A 13,117-nucleotide genomic window follows, 5' to 3' on the forward strand; every position below is an offset into this window, starting at 1 on the left:
ACACAAAGCAACTGGAAGCGGGTCACCCCTCACCTGTCCACACACACTCACACTACACAGCAGTCCGGCCGCTGGATCTCACTGGTGTCCCCAGCAGCTGTGTGCAGAGGACGGATGTTTTCTTGGGGGTGGGGGGGTATATCTGCATGTCACAGCTTTACTGCATGAGGAATGTGCCTGCTTCTTTACTGGGGGGGGGGGAAGATGTATTTTGTTAACGGTTATGCGGTTTAAAGACAAATAAAACTTCAAACGTTTTGTACAAAAACCCAGCCGTGGTCGCTGTGCTTGTGTCCCGCCGCTCGGCCCCGGCACTCTCGCTTTGCAGGTACAGCTTCACCGCCGGACAGCGACGCCGGCCCCCATGGAGCCCCCGGTCTTGGGTGTTGATCAGAACAGGACCCCCCCACCAGCACCATGCTGGACTGGTCAGGTATCCCAGCCGAACCACAGACCATGCATCTGAGTGCTTCTATTTTTACAATTTATGTATTCATATCATTGAAACGGGCTCCTCCATACCCCCACACCCTCCCTCTCTCCCTCCCTCCTCCACCCCAATAAAAGGAGACGGACGCCGGTGGGCCGGGCCCAGCTCTGTACTTCATAATCTGCATATATTTCACTGGAAACATTCATTCTATTGGCGCTGCAGTAAACAGATCCACACGGCCGGAGAGACAACAGCAGCTCCCCCCCGCGTGGGCCGTGTCCCTCAGTCCCGAACAGCGAGACCCCCGCCCCCCCCCTCCTCCTCCCTCCGTCTCTGAGCAGGAGTCTCTGGGGACGGGTCAGCCTCAGAGGTCCTGGCCGGTCTCTCTCCCCCTCCCTCCTCTCCCTCTCGTGGACTCTCTCATTCGCTCGCTCTCTCCTCCGTCGTCCACACGGGACCCGTCGTCTTCGCAGGGGTGTTGTTGTTGTTGTTGCTGTCGTCGATGTCCTCTCCCCCCCCAGCCCCTCGCCAAATAAAAACAAAATTAATTTAAAAGCTTCTCACACACCAGGAAAAGGAAGAAGCAGAAAAAAAAAATCTAAAATTAAATTAAATAAAAAAAAAAGAAAATATATATTTATGTATTTCCGAGGTATGTGTCCACAAGCGCAAAAACACACAAAAAAAACCTAAAGGCAAAAGAAAACTCGCAGCAGGACGTCATCGGATTTCCCCTCTTCTGTCTAACCTGCTCCCCCCGCCCGGCCCTCTGCACAGACCGAAATAATAACCATGATAACAATAATAATAATAATAATAAAACAGGAAGGAGACATTCCCCAGCCCCCCTCCAGATTGTCCAGAATGTACTCTCTCTCTCTCACCCCCACCCCCGCTATAAGGAGTCCAAACCCCCGGCCACCAGAGGGCGCCCCACACTCTCACAAAATAGAAACCAAAACGAAACAGTCCTGCACGATCGTGTTCTCTGTAAAGGAAACAAAACAAAAGCAGTTTTCTCTTCAGATCAAGTGTAAGCCCTGCTGCCCTCCTGCCCCCGCGGCCAGCCTGGACAGGGAGCTGCTGCGGCCCGGGGGGGTGTGGCAGTTCTCCGTGGTTGGGGGGTGTCTTCTGCGCCGCAGCTCAAGGTGACTTGTGCAAAAAAGATCGGAGGCGACCTCGTCGTGACCTCCCAGCGATCGTTAGTTCAGTGATGACCTCCTCTTCCGCTTCCGGTTCGCCCCGAGTCATGCCAGGTACTGCTGCATGGCCGTCTTCGCCCTGCGACAGACACAACATCATCACCCGGCCCCACCATGTGACATCACCACCCTGCAGTGCACCGTGACATCATCACCACCACCACTTCCTAGAATGGCACTGGCATAGGATGACACTGCACTAGAGCAGAACCCACTGGTGAGAGTCTGATGCCGACGGTAGTGATGATGTCATGCGGTGGGTGACATCACACTGCAATACAGCGCCACCTGCTGCTGAACCACTGCTGACATCATCACCCTGCAGTGCAGCATGACATCACCCACCGCATGACATCATCACTACCGTCGGCATCAGACTCTCACTCGTTTGCTCACTGGTCGAAAGCACGAAGGCGGGACCCCACGAGGAGCCCCCCGGTGGCGGGAGGAGGGACTGACCTGTCGCAGAGGTTGGGGTCGGAGGCCTGCGTCAGCTTGTGGAGAATATCGACGATGCCCATCTCCCGCAGCTTGTCCTGCCGCTCTTGAGAGCCTGGAGGGAGAGAGAGGGTCTCGCTTCCAAAATTATAAACCAAAAATAAAACCTGTCCTATGACTCTAGAGCCACGCCAGTGTCACAGGCAGAGACACCGCACACCCCTCCTCACCATCTCCACACCCTGCCAGCTCCACCCCCCACACTCACCATCCTCTTCATTCCAGATGAGGTTGGAGATGCAGAACGTGGCAGCGAGTTGTAACTTCACATTTGAGTGTCCCTGAGAGAGAGAGAGAGAGATCAAAATCCACCCAGGACCCTGAGGAACGGAGGAGAGAAGAACAGAAACAGTAGATACAGAGGAAAATAAACCCCTGGACCGTGCTGGTCCAGGGCAGCGAGGCCGGCCTGGATGCCGTCGAAGCAGCTCTCTCCTCCTCCGCCTCTTCCTCAGCCAGGCACCCTCCCACCAGGCCCAGCGCCCCCCCCCAGCGAGTTGGGCGAGATCAAGCAGCTGCTCGGCCTCCTCTGCACTGAGCCACAGCACCGGGGCTGAGCGTCGCTGGGGAGGGACACCTGGGACAGGAGGTAACATTAGCTAATACGAGTCAAATAATAATAATAACATATATATACTATTGACCTTTATAAAATTCTGTTTATAAATATGTACAAATACACTTTATAAAGTTGTTTAAAATGTTGGTTTATTCTATTTTTTCTTATTTTCTGTAATTTCACCAAGAGTGACACACATGTGATGTGTTTTGAAAATGGGTTCATTTACCCTCAGCTGCTGGAATATACAGGCCTGTGCTCCCTGACCTTCGGGCCCAAGAGCACAGCGCCGGAGTTCACCGAGAGCATCGAACGTTGTGACATCGTGATTCTGCTGGAGACGTGGTGCCGGGGGGCCGTGCCCACCCGCTGCCCCTCAGGCTGCAGGGAGCTCACAGTGCCCTCCCTGAAGCGCAGCTCCACACGGCGTGGCAGGGACTCCGGGGGGATCACAGTGTGGTACAGGGGGGGCCTCGCCTGTCACATCAGCCAGACACACATGTGGCTCAAACTCAATAAAAACACAGGCCTGAGCGACAGTGATCTATACCTGTGTGCAGCGTACACCCCTCCCTTAGAATCCCCCTGCTATACTGAGGATTTCTTCAACACCCTCCACACAGAGATCAGCCATTTCCAGGCCCCGGGGAACGTGCTGCCCTGTGGGGATGTCAATGCCCGGACAGGCACCGAGTCCGAATGCATCGGCACACAGGCACACAGCCATGTTTTCGGCCAGGCCCCTCTGTCCCCTCTTTATGGTTCAATTGCTTTGACATTACAACATTGTCATGTCAATCAAGAGAGAGAGAGTCGCACTGGTCTGTACGTCCACAGAACAGAGGTGAAACCAAACAGGTTGGAAGAGACACACTCTCTCACACACACACACACACACACACACACACACACACACACACACACACAGACACCCTGCAGTACCATGTAGTATTTGATCTTCTGCAGGATGTCGTCGTTGGTCATGATCAGCTCCTTGGCCGTGTTCCCGTCAGCGATGTTAGCCAGGATGCACAGCGTCTGCAACGGCACAGCAGGGCTCAGCACGGCGGGGACCACTTCAACCACCCACCCCCCAGATACCTCTCCACCCACTCAACCACCCACCCCCCAGATACCTCTCCACCCACTCAACCACCCACCCCCCAGATACCCCACAGCACCCACCTGCTCCTTGACGTCCACGCTGTGCTCCCCCTCCAGGATCAGTGTCACCGCCTGCATGATCTGCTTCCCGTGGGAGCTCATGATCTGATCGATGTGCTGCGGTGGGAGGGAGAGAGAGAGAGGGTCAGTCTTCTGGCCTTGAGGCTCACTGCCCCTCACCCCACTAACCCCACCCAGCCTCAGAGCCGACCCAGCTCACCAGCTGCCCATTAGAGTCAAACCACTTACTGAACAAACTAAAACCTCCTGTCTGCAACATTGGGACACAGACACTAAACCCTTACATTTATATGTATAAAAGATACAATATAAATTATTTTAGTTTTTCTGTACTTTAATACATCTTATTGCGATTTATAATTATATTATTTATTTTCCATACATGTATGTATGTCCAATTGCTGTGACAATACAAATGTGTTTGTCATGTCAATAAAGCACCTTGAACGGAACTGAGAGGACACTGACCGGGCGGGTGGACAGCAGGTTCCTCAGCAGCCCCAGCGTCTTCATCAGCACGTTGGGGTCGGGGTCAGACAGCAGGCGGAAGAGCTGCTCGGTGCCCAGCGCCCGCACGATCTCCCCCTTCACCTTCTGCTCCGCCTGGAACGCCATGTTCTGCACAGAGAGGGACACGGACACGGACATGGGTCACCAGAGCCAGAGCGAGAAAGGGTGTGTGAGAGAGAGTGAGAGGGTGTGTGTGTGTCCAGTGTGAGAGAGTGAGTGAGAGGGTGTGTGTGTCTGGTGTGTGAGAGAGAGTGAGAGGGTGTGTGTGTGTCCAGTGTGAGAGAGTGAGTGAGAGGGTGTGTGTGTCTGGTGTGTGAGAGAGAGTGAGAGGGTGTGTGTGTCTGGTGTGTGAGAGTGTCGCTCACCATCAGGGCCCAGATGCCGTTGACCCTCAGGGCGGGGCTGTCACTCTGCGTCAAGCTACACAACAGCTCGATCACCCCCGACTCCAGGATGGGCTGCACAACACAGCACACACGGGTTAACACGGCACACAGGGGGTTAACAAACACACGCAAACGCACACGCACACTCAGGGGGTTAACACAAACTCACTTCACACACTACACACACAATGCTCACACTCTCGCACTGGACACCATTACCCGGCCCACCTCTTTGCTGGGGGAGAACTCCAGCAGCAGGTTGCATAGTGTAGAGGAAGCCATGACCAGAACCTCGTCTGGGGCGTTCTGCAGCAGCTGGGGTGAGAGAGAGAGAGAGGGACAAGAAAACGAATGCATAAAAACAGGACTTGTTTTGAAAAGTCGCCTTATATTTTGTGTGTGTGTGTGTGTGTGTGAGCGTGTCTCTGCGTGTGCATATCTGCGTGTGCGTGTCTGTGTGTGCGTGAGACGGACCTTCATGAGTGGTTTCCACACTGCGTGGTCATGGAAACTCGTCCGCAGCTGCTGCACCGAGCGAGAGAGGGAGTGGAGACACCTGCAGAGGGAGAGAGAGGGAACGACAAGAGAGGCTCTGGCTACACTTTCACAATCCTGAATTTGAAATGTGTGAGAGAGAGGGGAGAGGCGGAGGAGAGCGCGGGAGATGCTCACCTGACAGCCGCTAGCCGCACCTTGATGCTGGACTCCGACAGACCGCTGACGATGCGGTCCATCATGTTCTCCGTTTCTGTGATCTGGGGGAGGAGCGGGTCGGTCAGTGTGCCTGTCTTTCTGTCTGCCCGCCCGTCTGCCCGTCGCTCACCTGCTTGGGGATGTCCCCTCTCTGTCGGTCTGAGTATCCACTTAACGCCTGTGTCTCTCAGTGTGCCTGTGTGTGTGTGTGTGTGTGTGTGTGTGTGTGTGTGCCTGTGTGCGCCTGTGTGTGTGTGTGTGCGCCTGTGCGCTTGCGTGTCTGGGTGTGTCTGTGAGTGTAGGGCCGGCTCAAGCCATGTAAAAAGGCTCTCTGGACTGTCACTCTGGTTAGTCCCGCCTTCAAGCAGAAGTAAATGATCCAATCAGTGACGTGAGGTTAGGCCAGAACTGCTCGGGGGACAGAACGTATCTGATGGATCTGATTGGTTGCTTGCCTTTAGGAGGCGGGACATACATGACATGACTTTCGTCTGGAAAAACTCGCTTAGGTCGCCTATATGATAAAGCCGGCCCTGTGCGAATGTGTGAGTGCAGTCACTGCATGTCTCTCTCTCTCGGGCTATCCCTCTGTCTCTCCCTCCATCCATGTCTCTCTCTGTCCCTGTGTCCCCCTCGTGTCCCTCACCTTCTTGCGGATGTCCTCGTCGTTGGCACCCAGCGAGGCATACAGCTTGAAGGCAGCCTGGCGCAGCTCGTGAGCGTGTTTCAGATCGTGATCCAGCTGAGAGAGAGAGAGAGGGATGAGCAGCAGCACAGACAGGAGTGGGGCGGACGGGAGAGAGAGAGAGAGAGGGAGGGAGAGGAGAGAATAACAACCGAAGCGGAGCCGCAGCAGAAGACCCCCCCTCACCCTCTTGATGTCGGCGATGGCGCTCACTGAGCTCGGGTACTTGAAGTAGTCGGCCAGCATGATGACCAGGTGGTCGGTGATGCTGGCCACGCGCTGCAGCTCCACGTCCGGCTCGATGAGGAAGGCCAATGTCTCTGCACCCTCGACCCGCTCCTCCAGCAGCCGGTCCTTACAGCACATCCGCACCAGGCAGGGCAGCGCCTGACACAACACAGCACACAGTGAGACACACACACACCCCCAACACAGCACAGTGACACACTGAAACACACAACACAGCACGGCAAACAGTGAGACAATGACACAGCACACTGACACACACAACACAGCACACAGTGAGACACACACACACACAACAGCATACAGTTAGACATACACACACACATACACAGCACACACAGTTACTGACTGACACACCTTCAGCACGATGCAGTTGTCGTCCGTCCTGATGGCTCCCGCTCGGCACATATACGTTAGGCTGTGAGGGAGAGGAGAGATGGGTTCGTCAATACAGCACGCAGCCACGCAGCCACACGGCCACACGGAGATGCAACACGCAGCCACACGGAGATGCAACATGCAGGCAACACGCAGCCACACGGAGACGCAACACGCAGCCATGAGCTCACACAGTGCACACAGTACGGAGCACACAGCACAAAGTACTGCATTAGAGGTCATAGGAATAGATGACCACAAACACAACCCAGGAGGCCACTGGGCACAAGCTCACACACACGGAAACATGGACGCACAGACACTCACCATTTGGCAGCAGTGAGCTGCATTTCGATTGGCTTGTCCCTTTGCATCATTCTGACAAATACCTGAGAGAGGAGCTCCCCGTCAACCAACACTGTGGCACCCGGGGCGGAGAGAGAGAGAGAGAGAAAAAGAGAAAGGGGGGAGAGCGAGAGAGAGATGGTTAGAGAGATGGAAACACACAGGCACTCAGTAAAACATGGACGTGACACAAGAGAGGCAACGGGACAGGCGTGGGGGGGGTGCTGACGGAGACCGCTGCTCACCATTCACCAGCGTCATGGAGACCTGCGTGTTCTCGTAGGCCAGGACTGAGAAACACTTCAGCGCCTGCATCCGTACCTGAGAGAGGATGAGAGGTCAGAGTTCAGCTGGAGAGACAGACAGACAGACAGACAGACAGACAGTAGGGCTGGGCGGTATACCGTAAAAAACGATTCACCGGTATTCATTTATGGACCGGTTTGAACTTTTACTATACCTTCATATCGGTATTTTAAAGTTTTCTATGCTGAACTGAATAATTTACTAATTACCATGTCATTCAGTCATAGCACTCAGCTGCCAATAAACTCGGTCGCGTTCGCGTATCCCACGACTCGCTGCGCGGCTGCGTGAGACTGTGCTGTCCGACAGGAGTCGCATCTGATCAAAGAACGCCGATAGTGTTCATGCAAAGCAAATTTCCGCAAATCTGCACGGCTCCACAAATGGGATCACAGAACTGCGCAAATCTGCGTTACAAGAACTCGACCACCTTTCTTCACAAACCCTGCAGAAATCGATGTAATTGGATTACTTAATTTATTATTTTTATATTATTTTAGTTTTTATTTAAAAAAATAGAATTGCCAATCATTTAAGTGACAACTTAGATAGATAGATTTACATTATATTTTTTAAAACAATTTATGTCATTATTTAATAAAGCATCTAGAACTCTATATCTGTGGTTTTGACAGTGCTGTTCACAGCTTCATTGTGGAATGAAAGTTGACATTCACTAACAAGGGGCAGCAGTAGTTTTCATACAGCTTAATCTTAATCATACAGCTTTTGTCTCGCAGCCGCAGCTCGCCTCCCGCAGCAGCGCCTCAGAGCTGCGCTGGGCTGTGCGATTCTGCGCAGATTTCTGTGGGCGGGGCTTAGTGGCATCAAGCAGAAACATGCATCTCTCAATCTCTGCGCAGAGCTGCGCTTCTCGAGCGCGACCCTTGTTTTGGAATGAATGTGCCTCAGCCAAATATCGAAAATAAATTCCATGTGTATTGCGTGTTGACATAAACAAATGTGATCAACGCTCAATGAATGAAGACGAGATGGAGGAGAGCAGTGCGGGTGAAACTCTGTCCCGAGGAAAGGTGTGTCGTTGATAGTGTGGACATGATTTGGTTTCAAGACAACTGACACAGAACAGGGAAACGTAATTCAATGTCAGTTGTGTCCTATAATTTTTGCTTTACGAACAATATAAAATGGCCTTAAAAAAATCCCGTCATACCATAAAAAATGTGAAAAATACATGATACTGTATTTAGGCCATATCGCCCAGCCCTAACGGACAGACAGACAGACAGGTGTGCATCTCACCTTGTTGGAGGGGGAGATGAGGAGGTGGGCGATGTTCTGAATGGCGCCTTGGTTGTACAAAATCGTCTGATGCTCTGGAGTCTGGAGCGCAGGGAGGCAGGACACACACAACACACAGACATTTCAGTTAAATACAATTCTGTGGAATATATACATTGGCTGAAATGCCTTTTACATCGAGATCTGTCAAGATTCAGCCACTCCGTCTCTCCAAACTCCTCTCTGCTCATCCCCTTCTGTAAACCCATCCCTCCCCTCCCTCCCTCTCTCTCACCTTGCAGCAGTGGGAGAAGATCTGCGTGATGTACTCCTGTGTTCGCTGCGACCGACTCAGCAGGGACATGAGGTGAGGAATCACAGTAGAGTCCTGCAGATGCACGCGGACAGACACGGAATCGGAGACACAAGGACACGGACCAGATCAATACAACCGTTAATGTCAGGGATGCTGCATTCACACGAACAGACACAACAGAGGGATGTGTGTTGGGAGCGATGCGCTGGGGATACTGTGGAGCCGTGTGGGCGCGGTGTCTGGCCTGTGCTGTAGCCACGTGGGGGTTCGTGTTTGAAGTCATGTTGTATCCATGTTGGTGGAGTATGTTGTATGTTGGTGGAGAGGCGTGTTGGGGGCTCACCGTGTAGAGCAGTTGCACAGGCGTGACGGGGCTGATGAAGACGGTGCGCAGGCAGCGCAGACACGCCTCCACAAAGGGCAGGTCCTGACACAGCAGGCCTGCGCAGATGCAGAGAGAGAGGGGTCAACAGGTCACACAGAACTGCACACGCACACGTACGCACACACACTTCCCCCTGTTCTCTGTTAACTCCCTCCCTCTCAGCTCTACACACTGCCTGACTCCCCCCACCCCAGTCACAGTGCTGCCCCCCATAGCAGGGGGCAGAGAGGTACCTTGCAGCAGGGCAGGGATGATGTGGCAGTCGACCAGGGACTTGACGTTGTTGTCGGTGCCCATGGCCAGGCTGCCCAGCACCACGGCGCACTCTGTCCGCAGGCCGGCACTGGACGAGGGCTGCTGCAGCAGGTATAGGAGCCTTGGGGGGGAGGGGGGGGGGGGAGGGAGAGAGGAAGACAAATATTGGGTGAGATGAGAGAGAAGTGGGGGCAACAGAATCTCTGTGTATTTCAGTGTCTATTTATCAGGGTTGAGCTCAGAAAGTGACTGACTAACACTGTAGCTCTCACTCACTGACTGACTGACTGACTGACACACTGAATATCTCACTCACTCACCGACACACTGACTGACTGAATGTCTAACTCACTCACCGACACACTGACTGCCTATCAAGGCACGCTATCAAGACAGCTTCAATGGAAATGCTCATTCAGCTCTGCCCTGCCCAGGCCCTGTAGACCCCCAGGCCACAGACGAGATGTATATGTTTGGCAGAAGCACACGGGACGCTTCCAGACATACAGGACTGAGAGACAGAAACACAGCGGGCGCTACCTGGGCACGGCTCCCAGCACGATCAGGTTGGCCTTCTGCTTGTTGTTTCCAATGACGGCGTTCTTCATGTCACTGCAGACACACAAACACACACACGCAGCTAGGAAATATGCTTCATAAAATAATCTATTAATGAACAGTGCACAAAACAGATGTAAATAAAGGGAAAATAGTAAAATCCCAGAATAAACTCACCCTCACCCTCACACACACACACTGTGCAGCGAGACACGCACTTCCTAACACGCTCTTTCACTCACACTCTCTCACACTCTCTCACTCTGACCGCAAAATACTCACATGACTCCCTGCAGCACTTTCTGTGGGTCGGGGTCAAACAGTCTGTCAACATAATGGCGACTGGTGGCTGTGACCTCCTGCAAAGCCAACGCGCGCACACACACACACAAGTCAGCACACTTTTATATTACTGAACATTATTATTATGTTCACATGTTTGTCTCAGGTAACTCAAATTCAAGAAGGAACTGCAAAGAAAGAATCCTTATACAAAGGTTATTTATTGTCCAAAGGTATAGGCTTATAAAAGTAACAATATATATATATAACTATAGATTCATACATACAGACAGAATTAAATTAAAAAGGTTAAAGAGAGAAACACAACTGTTATGAGATACAGTGATATATATATAAAGGACTGTAATGATCAGCACATGCAACAGAATATGACACAAAGGTCATTGTGGTCTGGTTTTCTATAGTGGCCATTGCCAGTAGACTCAGCACCTACTGCTGAACGCCAGCGTGTTCAGTGTAAAGCCAGGCTTTTGTCACTGACTGCCCCCACAGTGCTGCACACCTCTCTCAGTCACTAGAAACCTCCACAGCGGACCCCATGCTTTATCCACATCCACAGACCAGCACACAATACACCGGATTTGTTTTGAAATATAGTGCCTTATAGCTTTTGAGGATGAAATATTGAGTTTCTGTAGCAGTCTTCGAACACAACAATTATTATTAGGGGGCCAAGCAACTAAGTGGCTGGACCACCTTTTGTAATTGTTCGGATTATTATTATTCCGCCCTATATTTCAATGTGGAGGTCATACGTCATATGGTGTGGTGCCAATATTGGATTAAATGACATGTTTGGCTGCTTATAACTTTATTAGTTTCAATAGTCATGTACTTGCATTATCATATTGTATATACTATGAAGCCTGAGCCATTTAGCGGTGCAGTTAGATCCATGCGAGTGTCATCAGGGCTGAAACTGTAAAGTATGTTAAATATGCCATACCCCTACACATATGCTTGGCCCCCTACTTTGCTGCTTGCAGCTATATTTATTTGTATTATTATTATTATTATTATGGGCACACAACAGCCATCTGCCATCCATAGGAGTTTCAGTTTCCCTCCCCTGTTAATTGTTTATGGGTTGGTTATTTGTTATTTTTTGTTGTCTGTTTATCGTCCTGGAAAGCGCTCTGTGGCCACCCTGTGAAAGGCGCTATACACAATACAAAACAGCGGATTGACTGATGGACAGTAGTCCATAGTGCAATGGTCAGACCCGTCCGGAGCAGCAGCCCGCCCGCCGTCACTACTCCATGCCTGCTGCTGCACCAGCCCCACACCAGCCCCAGTGTCGCTGGCAAAAGCACCACAACACACCAGCTTGTGCATGTCTCCCCTCTGACGGGCTGTCACACGGAAAGGGGGCGTCTCCGGGGCATCGTGTCCCACCTACGGGCGGCTGCACCTGGGCTGCCGGAGCAGAGAGAGCAGCGCGGCGCCCACTGCTGCCACTGACGGACAGGCAGGCAGGCAGGCGAAGCCCCCTGTCCCGCAGCTCTGTGAACACGCAGCCCGGACTCTCACTGCGGGACACACGATGAACACCGAGACACGCGTGTCTGTGGAGCCGGTGACAGCAGTGACGGCCCCCCGCACACGCAGTCAGCTTTGCTTTACTTGAATAAACAGCCCGGGCCGGTTTAACTCTTTTCTGTCGGCTGGGTTTAAACACCCCCCACCCCAAAGCGAACCGAGCCGCCACCTCCCGGGTGCCTCGGTGCTAACCGTGCCCGGGTCCTGCGCAGAGAGGCGGGCTAAGGACGGCACGCAGCCCCGCTTCGACCCACGGGGGCCGCACGGGCGCCAGGCCGCGTTTAAGGCTCCGATTCTCGGGTAAGACTCACGGACAGCACGCTGATGCGGAGAGGGGCCTCCAGCAGACACGCCATCTCTCTTCCCCCTGGCGAGCGCCCCAACCGGAGCCGCACTTTCCACACAGCGGCCTCCCCCGGCGAGCGGAACTAAACAGCGCACTTTCCGCGGCGAGTGGGGGGGAGGAGAGGGGGTGGGGACGGGAGCGGGGATTGGGGGGCTGGGCAGGGCGGAGGGGTGGCTAGGTGCCGCCGCTGAACATGTCCCGGGTCCCGGTGCGTGGAGAGGCGGGCGCCGCGGGTCGCGGGGTGAAAGTGCGGGCGAAGCGGGACTCGGGCTCGGGGCTGGAGCAGAGCGTCAGCGGCCTGGCGTTTGGTTTCCGCCGATTCCACGCCGAGGAGGCGCCCGGACAGGTCAACCCCGGGGTGTGAAGGTCAGAGCTGGGCAGCGCCAGCGAGACACGCCGGTCTCTCCCGGCCTGAGGCCTTGATGCGGTTATTTATTACACACTTGACCAGCGACCCGATACACAGATACGCGTAGTATCTATACAGTGATGAGGTCAGCTATTCAGAGTTCGCCATCATCATCAGTATTACTGCTGTAAGTCGTAGTAGTTACAAAAGTAGTAATATCAGTATCATATTTAACTATTATATATCCGTTTTGCTGTGGTATGAATGTATTAATACATTATATTACAATTCTTAACTGCCAGTAATAATAATAATAATAATAAGACTTTATTATTTATCGCTACTGCCGCCAGGTTGACACTTCTCCGCTGGAAAGTGCGGCCCCCGATGCGCCCGCT

At 52.9% G+C, this 13,117-nt stretch overlaps 1 protein-coding gene across 3 annotated transcripts; it reads right to left on the reverse strand.

Annotated features, from left to right (window-relative positions):
* Positions 1-600: 600 nt before the first annotated feature.
* Positions 601-12,538, reverse strand: armc8 (armadillo repeat containing 8). Of its 3 annotated transcripts, none has more exons than XM_066687223.1 (22): positions 12,336-12,538; positions 10,465-10,541; positions 10,165-10,236; positions 9,603-9,745; positions 9,328-9,425; positions 8,964-9,056; positions 8,690-8,770; positions 7,366-7,441; positions 7,103-7,193; positions 6,755-6,815; positions 6,365-6,538; positions 6,113-6,208; positions 5,446-5,528; positions 5,248-5,329; positions 5,002-5,088; positions 4,753-4,845; positions 4,346-4,495; positions 3,878-3,973; positions 3,635-3,730; positions 2,342-2,414; positions 2,095-2,188; positions 601-1,714 (listed from the first exon to the last, which is right to left on the reverse strand). In XM_066687223.1, exons 1-22 carry the CDS (start codon positions 12,378-12,380, stop codon positions 1,681-1,683), a joined length of 1,995 nt encoding a protein of 664 aa, XP_066543320.1. In that variant the 5' UTR covers positions 12,381-12,538; the 3' UTR covers positions 601-1,680. The 3 variants fall into 3 exon arrangements, with proteins under 3 accessions (XP_066543320.1, XP_066543319.1, XP_066543321.1); XM_066687222.1 differs by having other exon boundaries at positions 6,338-6,538; XM_066687224.1 differs by lacking the exon at positions 12,336-12,538 and adding an exon at positions 11,809-12,325 and having other exon boundaries at positions 6,338-6,538.
* Positions 12,539-13,117: the final 579 nt, after the last annotated feature.

This window comes from Amia ocellicauda, chromosome 16, assembly GCF_036373705.1.
Source record: "Amia ocellicauda isolate fAmiCal2 chromosome 16, fAmiCal2.hap1, whole genome shotgun sequence".
In the NCBI taxonomy this organism is placed as follows: Eukaryota; Metazoa; Chordata; class Actinopteri; order Amiiformes; family Amiidae; genus Amia; species Amia ocellicauda.

Excerpts from the sequence above, each read along its gene's own strand:
- armc8 (XM_066687222.1), bottom strand. The coding sequence starts at position 12,380 with ATGGCGTGTCTGCTGGAGGCCCCTCTCCGCATCAGCGTGCTGTCC. Across the intron at positions 9,057-9,327 it reads CTGTGCAACTGCTCTACACG|GACTCTACTGTGATTCCTCA; the intron begins GTGAGCCCCCAA and ends GTGCATCTGCAG. Across the intron at positions 2,415-3,634 it reads AGAAGATCAAATACTACATG|GGACACTCAAATGTGAAGTT; the intron begins GTACTGCAGGGT and ends TCTCTCTCTCAG.